This window comes from Hoplias malabaricus, chromosome 12 (genome assembly GCF_029633855.1).
Source record: "Hoplias malabaricus isolate fHopMal1 chromosome 12, fHopMal1.hap1, whole genome shotgun sequence".
Classification (NCBI taxonomy): Eukaryota; Metazoa; Chordata; class Actinopteri; order Characiformes; family Erythrinidae; genus Hoplias; species Hoplias malabaricus.
In genome coordinates, this window is record NC_089811.1 from 35,594,274 (window position 1) to 35,616,477 (window position 22,204).

The window sequence follows — 22,204 nt, forward strand, 5'->3', positions numbered from 1 at the left end:
TTTAATATATTATCAGACATAAGGTCATCATAATATCGAGCAATATAATCGCTGTACTGGTGTTTTGGTCTTATGGTGCAAGCTTAATGCATGCATTAATGGTAATGTGTGTCAGGGCATGAGCTTGCCTTATACTTCATATATGTGTTGAACGTGTTTACACATAATACTGTGTCTTGATGGTGAGAATATGTTGTGCTGCTGTTGACTGTGACATCTGGAGGTGAGTGGAACTGGGATTAAAAGGACAGACACATCTTCACTGATTGGACCCTTTAGTTCTAATCATATGCTTATACACAACATGCTTCAGACTCATATTTCATTGTACAGCACCGTTTCCCCCACCCCAGCATTAAATATTAACACAGCCTTCTAGCAATACTACCTTAACGTTTCAGGGAGACATGGTCTTTGAAAGCATTTGAAGGACACAAAAGGACTCTTTTGGTATTCTGTGTAGAACTGATCTCTAGCTGCATATGAATAATTAACACTGCCATGTATATGTGTATGTGTCAGCAGTAAGAGCGGTCTGTGTGTGTGTGTGCGCATGTAGGAGTCAACACAATTCATTGTTCATATCTGGGCAGACGAGAAAGTAACTGAATTGGTTATCCATGTACAGGAGAATGGTGAGAGAGAGAATAACAGATGAAGAAATAAGGAATGTGTATGCAAGAGAGAGAGGGACTGGTGAGACAGTGGCAAAACTGACCTTGGGTTTGCCCTTTGGCACATAGTATATTCCGGAGGCTCGTAAAAGGAAATAGCGCTTCTTCCAAGACTTTTTACCATCCTCCTTGAGCCAGAGCACTCCCTCCATCTCAGGCACACTGATGGAGCTGCCACAAAAGCACTCCTGCAAGCAGACACAAAAACGCACATAGAATTACACCACCCACAACATCTACATCTCAACATTTCTATGCTCTGATGTGTCCTCAATAAGTCAACCTGTCTAACAGCTTGACTGAGAGCATGTGTGTTTGTGTGTTTCATAGGAAATAACTGTGTCCACACAATCCCTCACCTCCAGCAGAGCTTCTTTATTCCTGTCTGTCATTTCACATGTCTCCTTTCGCCCCAACAAATAGTTCTGAAAAAGTGGAGGAGCTTGGATTAGGTCCCATGACAACAACAACATAATATTTTGCCTGCACCTGACAATGTGTCTCAGCTAAACAAAACCCAGTCTTTCTGGATTTGTTTCACCACATGGATGCAAATAAAAATGGCAAAGCACCTCAGTAACTTCAGGGAGTAATTTCTGCAAATTGCCCGGCTAGACGTAGCTGAACAATCCCATAAATATTCTCAGATCATTTGGAGACATCAGCCAGACAGCACTTACCTCCCTGAACCTCATGTCATATCAATTATTCAGTCACTCTCAGAATTAACCCCCTGCTGACCTACTTACATCACACTTAAATGGCAAATACAGGTTATATCCACTACACAAAAAATGCCTTAATAGGTAAATAATACATATAATAACAGTGGCTACTTTTAGCATATTAAACTGCAGTTGGCTGAGTTTTATTTGCCAGATTTTACAATGAAAATAAACTTTATTGCTGATTGTTAGAAGTCAGGTTTGGAAACCCCTAGGCAGGCCAAAAATTTGCCAACTTCTTATCATTTAAATATTCACTAAATTCAGATATCAGTTTAGGCTTGGATCCAATCGCTGATATTTATAACCGCTGATATAGCATGAGGGTCAGAGACGGGGATGAGGGTCTTGTGCCGGAGGAACAACATCTAGCTCTATTCTTCTAATGTTTTAGTAAGCCCCAAGTATTAGATTGGAATGCTTTTACTAAAAGACTGTTTTGAACTCCTGAACAGGTGATAACTCCATGAAACTCAAACCCATTCCAGCAAGTAAACGTCTGTCCAAATCCTTATCTTACCTGCGGGTTCTTGAACAGGGCGTATTTCTCAATGCGTTCAATAAACATTAGTCTGTTGGTGCTGTCCCTGGTCCAGTTTAGCAGGTTCTCCACCAGGTTCTCATGATCTTCAAAGATCCGCTCTGGAATTCCGTAAAAAACAGGATGAAAAGGATACAATCAGGACAAGAGAGACATGAAACATGAACCGCTGCAGAAACAAACATGGACACCTGCACAGCCAAGCCTTCTTTTGAAATTAAAGGGATTCATAGAGAACGTTCTCCCAGCTTCCACTCCTCTGGGAATGTTTTACACCAGATATTGGGATATTGCTCTAAGAATCTGATGGCATTCAGCCACAACAGCATGAATATTGATTTGACTGAGGTCAAATATTGCTGTCGGATAATAAGATTTGGGTCACCAGTTATTGCTGTTGTTAATGAATGATGCTCCATCACTCGAGAGAATTCAGTTCCCTTGCTCCACAAGCACTCCACAAGTCCTGGGAAATGTATATCACTTTAGCCCACAATAGTCTAATGTAGCTCTTTTTCTGCTGACGTTGTACGAGTGTGTATCAATGAATGTGGACGTTAAAATTTGTATTTTAGCATGTAGTGCACTGACCTGCGTTCTAAAAAAAACAAATCTTCATCTACTTTCTGAAACTCAGAAAACCTAAGTCTCTCCAGTATCAAAAACTAAAGGCGGAAAGGCATTTTGACTGTGAAAATGATGGGGCAATGCTCTTTTGTGCAGCAGTCCACGTCTGGGCCTGAGAGAAAGGCCAGTTAATGGGGCACACTCTCACACACAGGAGCTCCCACAGCCTGTTAGAGAAAGTGACAGTGACATTTATCTGAATTACAGTAAGCACTGCTGACACTGTTCTCCTCTCAGACTGCAACACAGGGCACCCAACTCACTTTTCAACCACTTACACACTTCCAAACACACCCCACATCTAGGCAACAGACGCTTACACAACTCCATCTCAACCTCTCGATAGCCACAATTCAAACTCTCATTAACTGCATTCCAGCTGTAATCCGAGAGAAACACAGTCTATGCCGTAATCGATTCTGATACCTTACATAACAAATTATGACCCACTTGACCAATCCAGCGAGGGCTGGGCGTAACACTTCTAAACCACTGCCTATAAAGCTAAAACCCACCTGAGAGCCCAAACATAACTAATTTATTGGGGAAAAACAATGGCTAAATAATCCCCAGAGGTGATGACGACACAAAACCTTGATATGAGCCCACGCTTTGGCAAAGCTGCTGACCTAATGAATTGAAAATGGAAATGGTAAAATCCCTAATCTGAAGGATTACTGCCATCAATCCATTAGGTGATTAAAAACTCTTGAGGAATTAACAATCCTTTACACTCCTGATCCTAATACTGGGATTAAACTCCATTCTGTCACTTTGCGGGACTCATGCCAGAGAAAGTGACATTTCACCTGAGCAAATACACACTCCCTAAAGCAAAGTCCCCCAAAAACCATTGTATCAGAGCTATTACATTAACGGAGATTCTTTGCATGACAAATATACACACAGTATATCAGCCTTATTTGAATGTTACAGTAAAATAAGAAATTACATTTAAACTGTAAATAAAAAGCTGTTCTTAAGGAATTGCCTGGTTATATAAAGGTTCAAAAAATTATACAATATTTCTGTGACCACATCTCCTTTCCTTGCTTCTGCCTCTTTTTCTATTTTCTAACAAGCCTCTGCAAGAGTGAGCAGAAGCCCTGGAGATGTAGGTTAGGTTCATATGCATGATCGCTCCAGACCTACATATACAAAGCAGAGCAAAGATAACTGGAGCCAGAACATAGCCGCATATACACACACTACAGCAGTGTGACTAACTGTCTAGTCATCAGAGAGAGAGAGAGAGAGAGGGAAAAGAGTACTAATAAGATGGACAGAGACACTGACAGAACGATTTCCCTTAAGTCATTAATAAACGTACATGGTTTTTCAGTTTTATGCGGTATATTCTGAGATTAAATAGCAGCGCTGAATGCTTGAATGTCCTCCACTGATATTGTACTAAGCAAAATTCATCTCCCTCGATTTCTGCTGCCCCTCCTCCAGCATCTATGATTGCATTGGTTAATCCTACTGGCATTTCAGAAATGCACTGAGTCTCTCTGCTAATCTGCTACGGGCTAACACACCCAACTGGACCAGTACCAGGTTTTTGAAGAATATTGTAAATTAAAAAGCACAAACTGGGTGGGGTTTAAAGCAGCTTGTGTGCAGGAGTAGGAGGGGTTCACTCACCCATTTGTAGTTCGCTGATCATCTCCACTAGACACCAGTCCAGGCTGTAGCCACAGTGAGACTTGTCCAGCAGGCTGTCCAGCACCTGACGCACCGTCTGCCTCTCATCCACCATCATGGTTTTGGAACTCTCATCAGAAAGGTGCACCCGTATCACCAGCTTACCAGAAGAAACAGCAGAGACAGCATTATACACATATCAGGGCATAACCAAATAATAGAAATGGGATAATACTGTCGTTTTTACTGTATTCGGTGAGAGAAGTATACACTCAGTTAAAACAAATTTGGTCGGGTTTGCAATTTAGTGGTGTGTTTTTGAAAATGACACATTAAACATTACTCATAATATTACCAAGGTCAATTACAGTCTACAAAACACCGTCTCGAGACAAAGCCTGCCTACTTCAGTCCAACATGGCGGCGAACAGTCAGAGAACCTGGGTGAAATTTCACTAATGTTTTAACAAAGACATTCCAGGGTTTCAACTACTGACTTGTATGTATTTTGCACTGGCTTTATGACGTTTTGGTGGATGATCTGGTCTAGTGAACACACCCTGGGCATCTTTTCATCTCAGCCAAGCACGGACAAAAGCCTCAGTGACAGACAAAAGCTCCAAAATCCACTTTAGTCATAGATGAAATAATATAAACCAGCTCCTCTCCCTGTCTCTCTCTCACTGTCACACACACACACACACACACACTGACCTAGTTTCATTACTACACGGATGGACAGAGGCTGGCTATCCAATTCAGCAGACATACCACTACCAAACATTTAAAAAACGCATGTTAAAGCATATAAACGCAACCCATTTAAAAAATGCAGGAATTCTGTACACACACAGACCCCCACAGAAAAGCACATGAGCTCACTACACTATGTACGTTCCATTTACATTCTGATCTCTGTTTACAAATGTGGGCTTTTCTCATTCAGAGTCACAATCAGAGAGAAATAAACTGCTACGTTTTAAAGAGTATAAAGCCTCCCCCTGAAGTTACTGAAGTTAACTTCCACATTTTTGTTTTGACTGCACCATAAAAAATCATGTATATTCCTCCACTCACACACACACACACACACACACCTCAGGTCCCCATCTGTGGTTCAGTGGAAGACTTCACTAAGTGTGTGTGACAATGTGCCAAGCTGATCCTCTCTACACGACTCCTTAAATTAAAGTAAGACACAGCTGTCTCCGCTAATACACACACACCAATCAACAGGAACTTAAAACAGCTCAAATTAAAAAGTCAATAGTGATTCTATGGCACTGTTTGCGAGGACAACAATCTTGTTACTAAGAAAATGCTAAGTTAAATACAAATATATATTTTTAATTAAGTTAAATAAAAATGTTTAGATGCTTTTTAAAACTAGTAAAAGATGGTGTCTGATGAATATTAACTGGTAGCAACTGACAGCTGCTTCACCAGTTTTTTGTGCATCCTGGGACTATTTAGTGATGCAGAATTTACCTCACAGGAATTTAGGAATTTTAATTATGATATGGAAAATATTCTATCAAATATTCTGTGATGATCGTAGGTGATAGTCAAGTAAGACATTTATAAACCAACAAGAAAACTGTAAAATCAGTTCTACACGAGACAGGCAGATAGTGTAATGAAGCTAAAACAGATGTTAAATGCTCTCTTTTTTGTGTGTGGGTCAATACTCTCACTGCAGCATAAAGAATAAGCTTTAGTCTGTCATTTGTGGTTCTGTAACCCTGTGAATAACGCATGAAAAACCAAAAGCATGGATCAGAGTCTCAGTATCCTGCAGTTTAAGAAGCATATACAGAAATAAATAACTAATTAAATAAATAAAAGAAGTGTCTATTACAGAACACCTGTAGGACATCTTAGAGTATGTCACATACTTCAGATCAGTGCATACTAACATACAGACTAACAATGCAGTATCTGGTATAACAGTACTTTCTATCTTTACGATATATGAAAAAAAGCTACTAAGATAATTCCAGAAAGTCCTACACATTTTTTCTAAAATGCTGTTAAAAAATAAAAGCTTTTTAAAGTTGTGTCTAAACATTATCAAAGTGTTATTTAAAATCACCACTGAGAGCCTTATAATAAGTAACATATAATTAACATTTCAGAATATTCAGGTAAAGAAGAGTGTGTGTGTTTTGGTGGACACTAAACCATCAGCAGCAGGACTCTTTAACCTTTAATACAGTAGCTAATTATTCAAAGGATATAAAAAATACCAAATAATATAGTTATAAATCCTACTTTACAACTTTTAAATACTTTCCAGAGCAACATTTGCTCTGTACATTGGTTGTAGAAGACCTAGGTTTCATTAAATAAACTGGTAACAAAACAACATAAGCATAATAAAAGTGCTAAGCTCCCATTCCTCTTCAGAGCCTCCACTAAAACAAAAATACATGAATTACATAAATGAGAGTAAGAACGAGATGTTACAGTCATTGAGGACTCACTGCTGAGTGTATATATATATGAGAAATATGAACTGTTTCACTCATTGGTTCAAACATGCTGCTGCTGTTACCATATATATGACAGCTATATAAAGGACCAGTGCATAAGTGAAAGACGCTGAGATTAAACTATGATCGCGAGTGCGCTCAGGTTTTCAGGTTAAGAGCTGGGGTTGAAAGCCAGATTACGGCAGGCTAGTAGCAGACTTTCTTTGAGTCCTATCTAAGGTCAACCGGCACGTGCCCACTCCGCTGTCTCCCAGGGCCCTGTGGAGTGGCTGGCAGTAATCCTGACACTCCCTGCATGCTTGCATTCATATCCTACTTAAGTGGACTTTAAATGCCATTTTAGAACACTTCCACTCAAGGCCCATGGAGATTCAAAGAGCTATGCGTTCTGTAACACTGACCTGACCCAGAACAATGCATCTGGACAACTGACCCACACACACTGAGCAAATGGACACTAGCATGTAAACATGTTCCCATTAGTTTGCACAGAAACTAGTTTAATCCCTTCCATGTGTGGAATGGTCATGTTGCCCGTGTTTCTGGCATCAACATGACCCTGTTGTTAGTCACACATCATTAGTTTGTGCTTACACTGAGCTACTGGGCAAACAAATATGACCTGAAACAGTTCACAGTATGACACAACCTTGAGCTCCAAAACACAGTAAGATTTCCTTGAATGTCATTCTGAAGCATTTGTACCTGTTAATTTATCATGACATTTAGACACAGTGAATACAGCACTTAGTATTTTCCAAATATTTTTTCCATGAAATACTTAGTTACTTCCAAACAGGAGTGTATTAAAAATAGAAATCCATGCGCAAAATGCATGTAACAGACCTACAATCCACTGTCAAAACGTGCTTAAAAATCATGAAGATTTCTCCTGTGCTTTGATCCAGCCTCTTAATGGGATGCATACTGCAATGACCTATTTCTGCTTTCCCCATGCTGCATCTGTGCAGGGAAAAAAAACCCAACATGCTAATAAGTTACCACAGCAGAAGCTGACTGTTACTGATGTTATCTGCTACATCACAGTGGCAAAATGCGCAAAGTGTGTAACACGCGTACAAATTTCAAAGGCAAGGGGCTTCCACGTGTTCGGTCAATACCACTTATGAATTGTATCGGTTGGCATCAATTGTTTTTTGTATTTTATTTAGTTTTCACATCTAAAATGACAGCAGCCCTTTACATAAATGAACCAAAAGAAAGTCTACAATGACGTAAAATACAACTGATTACAGTAAAACCCATTTGTTTCAAGGTAAGCCTTTTCCTTTTTGAGTAAAGCTGTTTTTAGAAAGTTACATTTATCAGGAAAGCAGTGATGTATTGAGTGCACACAGGTGTTTAAAGGGTCCATATTATGAACCCAGTTTGTCTTCAAGAAAACAATATGACTGCAATAGTTCATAAAGATTGATACATTTGATGAAACCTTTGCTGCAAATGAGTCAAGAATGAACTGTTTTAGTGATTTAAATATCAGCCCTACTATTTCTCACTGAAGTTATAAGAAGTGTTTCACCCAGAATTGGTTAACGGAGGCACATTTACATATTTCAGTCTTTAAAGGAGGAAGAGAGGCTGGAGAACGGTCATGTACAATACACATATCTGAACCTCAGCGGGACACAAATGAAATAAATAAATAAAGAAAGAAATGTTTGGGGTGTTTTTGTAAATCCAGGTACGGTTGATGAGAAATCTCACCTTTTTAACCTGTGCCTCCTTAATCTTCTCCAGGGCTACACGTATCTTCTCTGCCTTAAGCTTGGCAGCCTGCTCCTCCTACACATAATCACAAACACACACATTCACAGGTGAATAATTAAACTGTATAAAAATCTACATCACACTGCCCTGATGTTCTCCTTTCCCTTTTATAACCACACATTCCTGCAGTACCTGACTTCTCCAGCAAGAAGCCATTGTGATTACAGGTTCATCCAACCAGGCAGTGTCTCTGACGTTTTAGATCCAAAGAATGGCACTAAACTGCTGAAAGCCAAAGAACAATGTGTGTGTAAATATTGCCCGGCTGATCTCCATATATGCTGCTAGTAAAAATCCTTTGGATTTGCATCAGGAATCTTTTCGAAGGTCCAACTGCAGATTTTCCTCAGCAGATTCGAGCAACCTGCTTGTTTTAATGCATCTTCATCTTCTGAATTCTAGACGCATCAGCAAAAAGCAAGGGATTCCTCTAGAAGGTGTAGCTGTCCACAGCAGAATAAGAATCCTCATTCTCTCGCTCATCCCAGAACGAACGGAGTAGCCGTCTATCCAGTGTAAACAACGAGCTGAGAATAACTGGAGGCCATCAAATTCTTTATATCACTAATGTCCAGCCGGAGGGGAGGGAAATCCTCAGCCAACTGATAGCAAGAGATCCTTCCAACACAGCAACACACATAGTCACAACAGGCACAGGAGGGGAGGGGGGCGTTCCAGACCAACCTTAGTAGTCTACTCCTCTCACACTCAAACACAAACAAAGCTGTAAGCCTGCCCCTTTTCTGTCAGACACACTAACCAACTGACTGAGCCTGTTTCATTTTCTCCCAGTGACACAATCTAAAGCCATCCTTGTGCTCTGAATGTGTGAGATGTGTGTGTGTGTGTGTTTCCTTATGACAGCGACAGCTGTGAAGCAGGCTTGGGAAACGAGCCGAATCAAAGTGTATTATCCTCTCTGTCCTGAGCACACACAGGGGCAGGCATCTTACTCTCTCTCTCTCTCTCTCTCTCTCTCTCTCTCTCTCTCTCTCTCTCTCTCCCTCTCTCTCTCTCTCATACATATATACACATCACACACACACATGCAAGGGAAGACCACAATCTATGGCTATTCAATCAGCTCAATCTCAGACCAGACGAATACATCATCATCATCATCACCATCATCTCCACCCCAAAAACAGGAGCTCCTCTTTTTAACTACAAAATGGTAAATGAGGGATTAAAGCAAAGCCTCTTAGCAGCACCCCAAACGCAGTAATAAAATCTGCCCTCTGTGCTATTGCTAATACACAGACCCACAGCCCCAGAGCCCCTTAGTATCCACAAATGGAGCCAGACATAAACAGTCATGGGATTTCCCCAACATTAATTCAGATTTAAGCAAGGATTACAACTTATCTCACCATTTATCAATTTAATAACAGACACTCTGAGCATTACGGCATCAGACATATTGCTGATACAGACAAGCTTATTATTTTTAAGAGAAATATTACACTTGCCTCTATTCAACAGTGACCTACATTACTTCATTAATAAAGAGCTTCTGTTTCTGCCAACAAAGCAGTGGCAGGTCTTTTTCTACTGATATTTTTACTGATATTTACATATACTGTATAAAGCAGGTCACTGGGGCAAACTGTGTAGGGGTGGAATTATCACACTGCACAGTGGTAAAATGACACAGAGTCAGAGACACATCTCTATTATTTATAAAATATTCACAGTAATTCGTGATTTACAGCAGTGTGACAAAATCAGGCTTTAATTCATATCATTTCTGGTCAAAACTGCTATTAAGCAAAAATGAAAACTGTTTTCAGGCACAGAATCAATCCCATGTTTAAACCAAACGGAAATAAGTTGATAATTGGAGCAACAATCAGCTGCCGTCCTAAAAGTAGACACATCATAAACTAGAACAGTGCTCAGATGGGATGTGCCGATCGATTAACTAATTAAAATATTGATTAAATACTTTGACTGGTGGTCTTGGTCTTGCTGTAACAGCACACTTCTGAACTCATGTGTGTGTGTGTGTGTGTGTGGGGGGGGGGGTGTCTGGGCAGCAGGAGGGCAGAGAGGAGTGGTCCTGACCAGGTGTTGTGCCTGAGGCATGGATGAGGAAAGATCAGAATTATCTCCTTCTCGTTCTAGCTGTCTCTCTCTCTCTCTCTCTCTCTCTCTCTCTCTCTCTCTCTCTCTCTCTGTCACACACACACACACAATGTAGGACACCAGGAGGTGATATTTAACTAACATGGAACCTCAAAGGAAAGGTTCCATTGCAAACTCAAAGGATTAAACAGAGCAACTAAAGAAAAGCAGCGTACGTAACTGATCAGACACCAGTATCTGACCTCGCTAATGTTTTTAAAACTACATGCCAATAAAGTGCTATCAAACACAGCAGTGTTCTAACATCGTAAAGCTTTCCCGGAAAAGCTTTACTTTTATCTTTACGAGGAACAAGAAGCAGAATGTAGCAGATCTTTCGTAAAATTGTGAAAGTCTGAGACAAACCTAAGGCACCATAAGCAAGGAAGGAGTCTGAAAATATACAGAATGAAAGAAGAGAACATTGTAAGCAAATAATTCATTCACCTCTTAGATCTATGATCCATGACACAGCTGGGGGCAATGTTTATATTGAGTAACCAATCAACTATGAAAGGCGGGTGGTTTTCTCTGCCGGAAGACAGCTGTAGCAAAGCTTGTGTGTGCGTTTTTGTGTGTTCATGGAAGGCTGAGTGATGAAGCTCTGCTCCCAGTTTAAAGAGGATTAAGAGCGCTGAGCCTGCACTCTTACCCTGCATTCACTCAGCTGACCGCACCCCCCTAAAGAGTGGCTAATTCCAAACACAACAGACCACACCAAATCAGCAACCAACTAACCACTGCTATCCCACATACCACCGGCACACTCAGCCACCAGGATGAATTCAGGGTGAAGAAAATTGCAAAACTCTATTTTATCTCAATCTGGAAACTGCTTTCTGCTCCTCAAAGAAATACTCCATGAATCTTATTTTAAACACACGCCACTAAAGTGTGTCTTAACCTGGAAGTACACTGCGTGACACAGGACTCATCTAACATCAGCCCCTGACCTCTCTCACCTCCTTATGGCTGAATGACATTAAATCAGCACAGAAATGTTGTAATGTAACAAAAAAAAATTAACTTCCTATAAAAAGACTTTATTTCAAAAATGTTGGATGAGGAGGTCTCCACAAACCTTTAAACAATGAGGATCATCAGGACACAAGCAGCAACTGTTTCTATCAGCAGCGCTTGCTCTGACCCCATCTGCTCCCAGCCTCATTACAGCAAGATGCACCGCAGTGACCCTCTCCCCGCTTAACCTCACTGATCTCACTGCTTTATATTTCTCCTTTTTCTACTTCACCTCACTCATCTTGTTCCTCTCCCTGTTCCACCTCACTCGTCTACCTCGCTCCTCTCCCTGCTCCACCTCACTCATATACCTCGCTCCTCTCCCTGGTCAACCTCACTCGTCTACCTCACCCCTCTCCCTGCTCCACCTCACTCATCTACCTCGCTCCTCTCCCTGCTCCACCTCACTCGTCTACCTCAACCCTCTGCCTGCTCCACCTCACACGTCTACCTCACCCCTCTCCCTGCTCCACCTCACTCGTCTACCTCGCTCCTCTCCCTGTTCCACCTCACTCGTCTACCTCGCCCCTCTCCCTGCTCAACCTCACTCGTCTACCTCGCCCCTCTGCCTGCTCCACCTCACTCGTCTACCTCGCCCCTCTCCCTGCTCCACCTCACTCGTCTACCTCGCTCCTCTCCCTGTTCCACCTCACTCGTCTACCTCGCCCCTCTCCCTGCTCAACCTCACTCGTCTACCTCGCCCCTCTCCCTGCTCCACCTCACTCGCCTACCTCGCTCCTCTCCCTGCTCCACCTCACTCGTCTACCTCGCCCCTCTCCCTGCTCCACCTCACTCGTCTACCTCGCCCCTCTCCCTGCTCCACCTCACTCGTCTACCTCGCTCCTCTCCCTGCTCCCCCTCACTCGTCTACCTCGTTCCTCTCCCTGCTCCGCCTCACTCGTCTACCTCGCTCCTCTCCCTGCTCCGCCTCACTCGTCTACCTCGCCCCTCTCCCTGCTCAACCTCACTCATCTACTTCACTCCTCTCCCTGCTCCACCTCACTCGTCTACCTCGCCCCTCTCCCTGCTCCACCTCACTCGTCTACCTCGCTCCTCTCCCTGCTCCACCTCACTCGTCTACCTCGCTCCTCTCCCTGCTCCGCCTCACTCGTCTACCTCGCCCCTCTCCCTGCTCCACCCCACTCATCTGCCTCGCTCCTCACCCTGCTCCACCTTACTCGTCTACCTCACTCCTCCCCCTGCTCCACCTCACTCGTCTACCTCACCCCTCTCCCTGCTCCACCTCACTCGTCTACCTCGCCCCTCCCCCTGTTCCACCTCACTCGTCTGCCTCACCCCTCTCCCTGCTCTACCTCACTCGTCTACCTTACCCCTCTCCCTGCTCCACCTCACTCGTTTACCTCGCTCCTCTCCCTGCTCCACCTCACTTGTCTACCTCGCCCCTCCCCCTGCTCCACCTCACTCATCTACCTCGCCCTTCTCCCTTCTCCACCTCACTCGTTTACCTCGCCCCTCTCCCTTGTCTGCCTTACTCATCTACCTCACTTTTCTACCTCGCCCCTCTCCCTTCTGCACCTCACTCCACACAATCAGAGGGCAATGCACCTTTAAAACCATATAGTAAATATTACTGAGTGTGCAAGGAAATGCAAGGTAGGTGTCATTTGAAAAGGGCATTTAAATGTATTTTAACAGCTACTTTTCCATCATATTAGAGGATAAGACTTAAACACGAGTTCTTAAAGAACTGTGTAAGATTCCATTACTGCTGAACAGTGCCCTGTCAGTGATGTTATCTGCAACAGTAAGAAGTCTTTTGTTCCACTGATGAAACCTGATCCACTCCACAGTTCCATCTGTTGTTCAACCACACAGAGACACTGCCTGAGACCTGCTCACCACCTGCCTGCTGGAGACATTACATCTGAGGTGTTGGTAATGACCAGTCACATATAAAGCCATAGGGGCTATTATTAACACACTCTGTAACAACAAATTCACCACCGCCAAAATACAACCCAGCACTGATTTCCTGATAACAAGCAATAATACAATACAACTTAAAAAAAGGTTTTACCTGGTGGCAAAAAGAAAGGAGAAAAAAAATTATGTAACATTTTTAAATAATTAAATCTTAATCCTTTTGACACCCTCTTTAACAATTTTCCTTCTCATAAAAACAGACCATAAGTGACATAACACAACCTCATCTTTACAAAGGAGGGACATAATTTCCTAAATTTTAATGCAGGTTAAAGCAACATGATTTTATTTCATGTAATTGTGGGCAATTTCTATTGGTCTACTCATAATGAAACATTTACACAACATAAAGGGCAGATTTTAAAAATGGCATCTGAGTTTAACATAGAATCATTGAGTTACGAGGTTTTGTTATGACAGCACTGTAAACTGAGACCAGCTTTCACTCTTTAATTTCCAGTCAAAATATCCACAGAATCTCTGTGGGTGAGTAGATGTCAAACTGGACCCTTATCCAATTCAGGGTCGCGGTGGGTCTGGAGTCTACTTGTGCACAAGGCAGGAACACACCCTGGAGGGGGCACCAGTCCTTCGCAAAGCAACATACACTCACACATTCACTCACACACTCACACCTACAGACACTTTTGAGTCGCCAATCCACCTACCAACGTGTGTTTTTGGACTGTGGGAGGAAACCCCAGAGCACTTGGAGGAAACCCACGCAGACACAGGGAGAACACACCACACTCCTCACAGACAGTCACTCGGAGGAAACCCACGCGGACACAGGGAGAACACACCACACTCCTCACAGACAGTCACCCGGAGGAAACCCACGCGGACACAGGGATAACACACCACACTCCTCACAGACAGTCACCCGGAGGAAACCCACGCAGACACAGGGACAACACACCACACTCCTCACAGACAGTCACTCGGAGGAAACCCACGCGGACACAGGGAGAACACACCACACTCCTCACAGACAGTCACCTGGAGGAAACCCACGCAGACACAGGGAGAACACACCACACTCCTCACAGACAGTCACCTGGAGCAGGACTCGAACCCATAACCTCCAGGTCCCTGGAGCTGTGTGACTGCGACACCACCGTGCCACCCTATGTTAAAATAAATGTATAAAAATAAAAAGCAAGAACATTTTAAATTAAACAAAGATGCTGCTGGTTTGGAATTACTCCACGACTTGTCTTGACTAGAAGTTAAAAAAATGAAAGCTAGTCTTTGATTGCACAGTATCATATATTTATAGATAAACAAACACAAATACCCAAAGGCAATTAAAGTATCTTTGAAAAGCTGGACACTGGAATAAGTTTCATTTTTCACTTGCAGCTCAGAGATGCTGAGCCATCACTGGGGGTGCTGACACATGCACATTCATGCTTTACACATCAACACTGAGCAAACAGTCATAGTGCTAGACAACACTCCTCCTCTTCACTCCTGAGTGGTCTTCTAGCTGCTGTCATCACAACACTTTTCAGAAATGGACACTTACTTTGCATCCCATTATATGGCTTTTATGACTTGTGTCTAGCATTATGACCATCAATGACAATACCTTACAAGAAGGCTATAACAGCAAACCGCAAACCAGCTATAATGTAAATCAAAATTCAAGAAACACCATGCACACAAGCATGTGAATCCATTATTATTAATATTACTGGTTAATATATTCTGAATGGGTCAGGATAAGGGGCAAAACAACAAAGGTTGCCAACATGCAAGGCAAAAAATTAGACTATAGACCAAAGACTTCACTGTACTTGTAAATCAAGGGGCTCCTCAGTGGTGCACTGTCTAAGCTTTGGCCCTACCTTTGGGAGACCATGAGTTGGATCCTTGATCATGCCTGAGATGAGCTCAAGTGGCCTTGCTCTTTCTGGATTGTTAGGATGGCCCTCCCTCTTCCCCATACCAGAGCGTGATGCTAGCCAATGCTGTCTGCTAGTTAATAAAACAGAACTGGGCATATAACGCTCTCATTTGGTGACCAGCTATAAGCATATTGAGCTCAAAAAGAAACAGTGGCTGGCCTCACATATCTTGGAGGAAATACACGCTAACCTTCACACTCCCAGATAAGTGGCACTGTGTGATTCTCAGCAGGCTTAATGTCCAAGGGCTCAAAACTTGGGAGAAAATAGGGTGAAAACAATTAAACAAGGAGAAATGTAGGCAAGCAAGGATAACCGTTTTGTGCAATGTGGGGTTAGAAAGCCACCAGCAGAGAGCGATCACATGCAGGAAAAGAAGGAAATCAAGGCGTCACCTTTGTCAGCAAGTGAGAGGGCTTTCCTGCAATGCTTTTCAGAATCAGAGAAGTCTCCCTGTCCAGATACGAGTGCTTTGAGCAGGAGAGAGAGAGAGAAAAAGACGTCAGTGAGACATCAGTGCATTGATTATCGATGATATACACGGGAAATCTGTGAAAGCATAGATGGTTAAGCAGGTAGTCACAGGTCAATGTGACGCAACAACCTTATACTAACCAGATAGTGATATGACATTATTTGCAGTTCATCTGTGTAATAATGAAAATGATATGTTTAATATGTTTGTGATGTTTAATTATGTATTTTGTTTATTTTCTATGTGAAAATAACTACACATCCTCAGCAGAGAACAGCATTATTGTTTATACACTGAAGTAATCACACGTCACAGGAAACGCTATATTTAAGTGTGTTTTCTGTAGAGAATGTGATTTATTTTCAGTTACAATATCAAAAATATATTTCACTTGAGCAGAATATGACCGTATACGTACATACAGGGGTTGGACAATGAATCTTAAACACCTGGTTTTAGACCACAATAATTTATTAGTACGGTGTAGGGCCTCCTTTTGCGGCCGATACAGCGTCAGTTCGTCTTGGGAATGACATACACAAGTCCTGCACAGTGGTCAGAGGGATTTTAAGCCATTCTTCTTGCAGGATAGTGGCCAGGTCTCTACGTGATGCTGGTGGAGGAAAACGTTTCCTGACTCGCTCCTCCAAAACACCCCAAAGTGGCTCAATAATATTTAGATCTGGTGACTGTGCAGGCCATGGGAGATGTTCAACTTCACTTTCATGTTCATCAAACCAGTCTTTCACCAGTCTTGCTGTGTGTATTGGTGCGTTGTCGTCCTGATACACGGCACCGCCTTCAGGACACAATGTTTGAACCATTGGATGCACATGGTCCTCCAGAATGGTTCGGTAGTCCTCGGCAGTGACGTGTCCATCTAGCACAAGTATTGGGCCAAGCGAATGCGATGATTTTGCAGCCCAAACCATCACTGATCCATCCCCATGCTTCACTCTGGGCATGCAACAGTCTGGGTGGTACGCTTCGTTGGGGCTTCTCCACACCTTAACTCTCCCGGATGTGGGGAAAACAGTAAAGGTGGACTCATCAGAGATTTGCGCTCCTTGCACCATTGAAACAGATGTTTGGCATTGACCAAAGGTTTGTCTATAGCAGCCCGGCCGTGTGTACTGACCCTGTGGAGCTCTCGACGGACAGTTCTGGTGGAAACAGGAGAGTTGAGGTGCAGATTTAATTCTGCCGTGATTTGGGCAGCTGTGGTTTTATGTTTTTTGGATACAATCCGGGTCAGTACCCAAACATCCCTTTCAGACAGCTTCCTCTTGCGTCCACAGTTAAACCTGTTGGATGTGTTGCGTACTTCTTGGTGGTGTGCTGACATTACCCTGGATACCGTGGCTCTTGATACATCACAAAGACTTGCTGTCTTGGTCACAGATGCGCCAGCAAGACGTGCACCAACAATTTGTCCTCTTTTGAACTCTGGTATGTCACCCATAATATTTTGAGCAAAACTGTGCTCTTACCCTCTGCTAATTAACCCTTCACACCCTGCTCTTACTGGTGTAATGTGCAGTTAATGAAGATCGGCCACCAGGCTGCTCCAGTTTAGCCATGAAACCTCCCACACTACAATGACAGGCGTTTCAATTTCATTGTCCAACCCCTGTACATTAGTCCAGTGCTTAGTATGTTGCTATTTATTGCAAAATAAATTATTTAAACTGCCAATTAGTGTTTTAGATAGTAGAACTGAATGTGTATATGTCCACACATACACAAACACACTCAGGCACGAGAATAGACCTTCAAAATGAAAAACCCTGAAAGATCTGTCTCCTTACACAGCGAACACATGATGGATTACAGGCAGTTACACATAAAGCAGTCTAATCTGGGTTTAATCTGAGCTCGTGTATAGACTCTTTCTAGCAGTCTTGCAGTGAAATGGTTGATGTTTTAAAACACACTTTTAAGCTGCCAGCATCAAAGCCTTTGCTCACATGTAATTTCACCTCACTGGGAGGCCTTCTGCTGAGATTTGTTAGAATGCAGTATCATTAAATTCACCAGATTCACCAGAGTTCTACAGATTAGAAAATCTGGGTCAAGTGCAAGTGTAAACATTTGCAAAAGCCAAAAACTGGAGAAAACTACAGTACAGCAGCCAAATATATATTTATATAATCAAGTGTGCAGCACAGAGAAAGCAGCTTTACTGTAGATTTCTGGCCTTTGGGACAGGCAAGTGCAGACCTGAAGCTTAGACTAATCTCCACATCTGGAGCTCTTCAGCTCACATATATCTCAGTATCTCTGAGAGCCTCGTTTTGAGCCACTTTTAACCTCCAGCCTCTCGCTTTCTCTCACTCAATAAACTACAGTCGACTTCATTTTCTGTCTTTACTTGCCGTCTGCACTGCCCCGACATCTTGATCGGCAAAGTGTTAACAGTGGCTAACATGGCGCTTAATTCTGCCTCAATAAATTAGCTGTGAACGTTTGATTTGTTTGAAGACACATTTGAAAACAAGATATTGTTATAATTTCATTATGGCACCGGGTGTTTAAATATGAAAAGCAGAACTAAAATATCTGTTTTATGTTTGACACATTGGTATGAAAAATGTAAACACTTCTAATATATGTTTTGTTGATATTGCACACATTTAACAAACCCTAATTTTAAAATATAATATTTTACCTGTCCAGTATTTACAGCATGATGTCAACATTGTATTAAATTCTGTAAATATTATTTGTGCATAAGTGTGTTTTATTGTAGAAAATGTGATTCACCAGTCTCTCACATGGTTCCATATGACTGTATAAATCGGCCCTGACATCAGCAGATATGCACTGTCTTTAAAAAATATATATTAAATATCTTTTAGCAATTTATTCCTTAAAAATCACACTCAAATCCAGCTCTTGTTTATCCAGGATCCAGTGATGTGGTCAGCAGTGTCCAAGTGTCACTGAAGACTAAAGTGTTTTAATACAACAATGTTGTAAATACACAGGGCTGGAGAGGCAGCTGCTGTTGGGATGAAGAATGAATGAAAAAATGTGTGATGGAGCCACCTTAGAGCACTTGTTTATTTATGAACCTGAACATCTCTCTCTCTCTCTCTCACTCTCTCTCTCTCTCTCTCTCTCTCTCTCTCTCTCTCTCTCTCTCTCTCTCTCACACACACACACACACACACACACACACACACACAGTGGATGAAATATCTGCACAATATTTATATAAATTATATTTGATTTAAGTGATGCAAACACCACTCCCCTGTGAGTCCCTTGAGGTGAGGTTCTAACTGTGAATGAGTGAATACAAACGTGTGCATGTGTGTATCTGAGTGAGTGATTAAGTGAATGTTTGAGATCCAGGACAATCCCATGAGATGCTTCATATCTAAAACCTTTCCTAAATAGATAATATAAAAATAGAATGTGTACACTTAAATGCACCGAAGACACACAAACACACACACACAAATTAAAAGGGTATGATAAACTGTGCTGTTTAAACATTTACAATATGTTCCAATAAATGGTACACATTCTTTTATACACTACCATTCAAAAGCAAGGAATCACCAGTCAACATTTTTAAATCATTGCTTGCATTAGCACAATACACATTTTATAGCAGATAATTGCCTAAATGATGCTAATACATAGTCAATCTTGTATTTATGAGTATATACTGAACCAGTTATTGTTGTGCAGAGATAGAAAAAATATGTGCAACACTGTGCTCATTTACAAACAATTTTAAATATCAATTTTAATAATCTTATATTATCTATTCATTCATTCATTCATTCATTATCTGTAACCCTTATCCAGTTCAGGGTCGCGGTGGGTCCAGAGCCTACCTGGAATCATTGGGCGCAAGGCGGGAATACACCCTGGAGGGGGCGCCAGTCTTTCACAGGGCAACACACACAGTCACACATTCACTCACACACACCTACGGACATTTTTCAGTCGCCAATCCACTTACCAATGTGTGTTTTTGGGACTGTGGGAGGAAACCGGAGCACCCAGAGGAAACCCACGCAGACACAGGGAGAACACACCACACTCCTCACAGACAGTCACCCGGAGGAAACCCACGCGGACACAGGGAGAACACACCACACTCCTCACAGACAGTCACCCGGAGGAAACCCACGCAGACACAGGGAGAAAACACCACACTCCTCACAGACAGTCACCCAGAGGAAACCCACGCAGACACAGGGAGAACACACCACACTCCTCACAGACAGTCACCCGGAGGAAACCCACGCAGACACAGGGAGAAAACACCACACTCCTCACAGACAGTCACCCGGAGGAAACCCACGCAGACACAGGGAGAACACACCACACTCCTCACAGACAGTCACCCGGAGGAAACCCACGCGGACACAGGGAGAACACACCACACTCCTCACAGACAGTCACCCGGAGGAAACCCACGCAGACACAGGGAGAACACACCACACTCCTCACAGACAGTCACCCGGAGGAAACCCACGCAGACACAGGGAGAACACACCACACTCCTCACAGACAGTCACCCGGAGGAAACCCACGCGGACACAGGGAGAACACACCACACTCCTCGCAGACAGTCACCCGGAGGAAACCCACGCGGACACAGAGAGAACACACCACACTCCTCACAGACAGTCACCCGGAGGAGGACTCGAACCCACAACCTCCAGGCCCCTGGAGCTGTGTGACTGCGACACCTAACTGCTGCGCCACCGTGTATATAATCTAATTATTTTCTTCTAGGAAGACTAACATTTATAATTGCCATCCAATAACAGTCCATCTGATCAAGTCTTCATTACATTAAATTAACTGCTTCTGAGGGAATTTTCCAAATGTTGCAATAACTGGTTTAAAAGGTCACAAACCAGAACTGTGTTCTCCCAAGTGTTCACCTTCATATTACTACATATTACAAAACTTACAACTAAAATAAACACATAATACTTTTACTGCATTTATCATTATGTTTGTGCTGCTTTAGACTTCTGCGCACTGCTGTATAAATATATTTATTAGATGCTTTTCCAAGTCTTGAATGGTAGTGTATATTGTTGTTTCACTGCCTGTATTCTGCATTTAAACCTAAGAAGTTTATAATAATAACTGAAATATGAGCAGGACTTATTCTAATGGTGTGTGTGTGTATCTTCAAGTATGGAGAAATTGTGACCAGTGTATCCCACATGCCAAAGTGTACAAGCACCCCTGGTTTAAGTTTACCTCTGTGCTTGGCTGCCCATGCTCCTGCAGGCCGTCCTGCTCCGCCGGCCTGGGTTTATCCATGTCCAGTGAGTCCATGCTGGACGCAGAGGCAGAGTTGATGCTGGAGCGAGACGAGTGGACGATAGCCCGGGCCTCATGTTCGCTGACAGTGCCGACAGAGCCTGTGCGGCGGTGATGGTGGTGTGTGGGTCTACGTGTGGTAGAAGAGGCAAATGGGGCTGAAGCAGTGGAGGTAAAGGAGGCAGTGCTTTGGCGGGCTGCCTCATCCATGCTCTGTGAGGCTCGCTCCAGCTGGGCAGTGATGTCATCCAGGGAGAAGTTGGAGGCCAAGGTTGGTCGGCTATGGCCGCTGCCCCCCACCCTCACAGTGGAGGCAGGGGACACCCGGGTGCTGCTGCTGGCACTGCCTCCACTGCTGCTGCTGCTGCCTCCTCCGCTGCTGCCCCCTCCACTTGCCTGCTTAGTGCTGTGACTGCGACCTGCCGGAGGTTTCTGCCGGATCTTGACGTCTCCAGGCAGACCCAGGCGGGTGGATGAGCCACTGGGCTTCCCAACAGTGCTCAACTCCTGCTCGATGGAGCACAGGTCAGCCATGAGAGAGTCTAGATCCACAGAGTCCCCCTGGTTCAAAGCCTCTGTGGGACACACAGAGGAAAAAAAAACAACACATTATTCAGGGGCGCAAACCATGGCATTAGTCATAGTTTTTGTTCTGCCTCCACTTTTATATGGGTCATTGGTTTATAGCCTCAGTGAGAGCAGTGTTTCCCACATGTAACGACAGAGTACAACCCGTTTGAAAAACTTCCAAAGCATTTTATTTTGCTATGAATAAATGAGCATAAGTGAGTCTTTTGCTGAAGGAGACACAATAACAGCAGCTTGTGCTGTTTTTTCTGTGATTGAGTGTGGAGTGCTCAATGAAAATACAATTAAATTATGAGTGAGCACAAAGATGTTGAAATAACTTTAAATCAATTATTGGGAGAGTCCATTAAA

General features: G+C 43.0%; 1 protein-coding gene across 2 annotated transcripts in view; it reads right to left on the reverse strand.

The window, feature by feature from the left end:
* The window catches only part of raph1a (Ras association (RalGDS/AF-6) and pleckstrin homology domains 1a), an 84,711-nt gene that overhangs the window by 11,411 nt on the left and 51,096 nt on the right, over positions 1–22,204 (reverse strand). Inside the window, exons 5-11 of one of the 2 annotated variants that reach the window (XM_066641177.1) lie at positions 21,203–21,840; positions 15,885–15,959; positions 8,429–8,506; positions 4,212–4,371; positions 1,920–2,041; positions 1,034–1,099; positions 719–862 (exon numbers count right to left, since the gene is read on the reverse strand). In XM_066641177.1, the coding sequence (XP_066497274.1) occupies positions 719–862; positions 1,034–1,099; positions 1,920–2,041; positions 4,212–4,371; positions 8,429–8,506; positions 15,885–15,959; positions 21,203–21,840 (1,283 nt within the window). The remainder of the gene's footprint in view (positions 1–718; positions 863–1,033; positions 1,100–1,919; positions 2,042–4,211; positions 4,372–8,428; positions 8,507–15,884; positions 15,960–21,202; positions 21,841–22,204) is intronic. The other variant, XM_066641178.1, reaches the window with a different exon arrangement.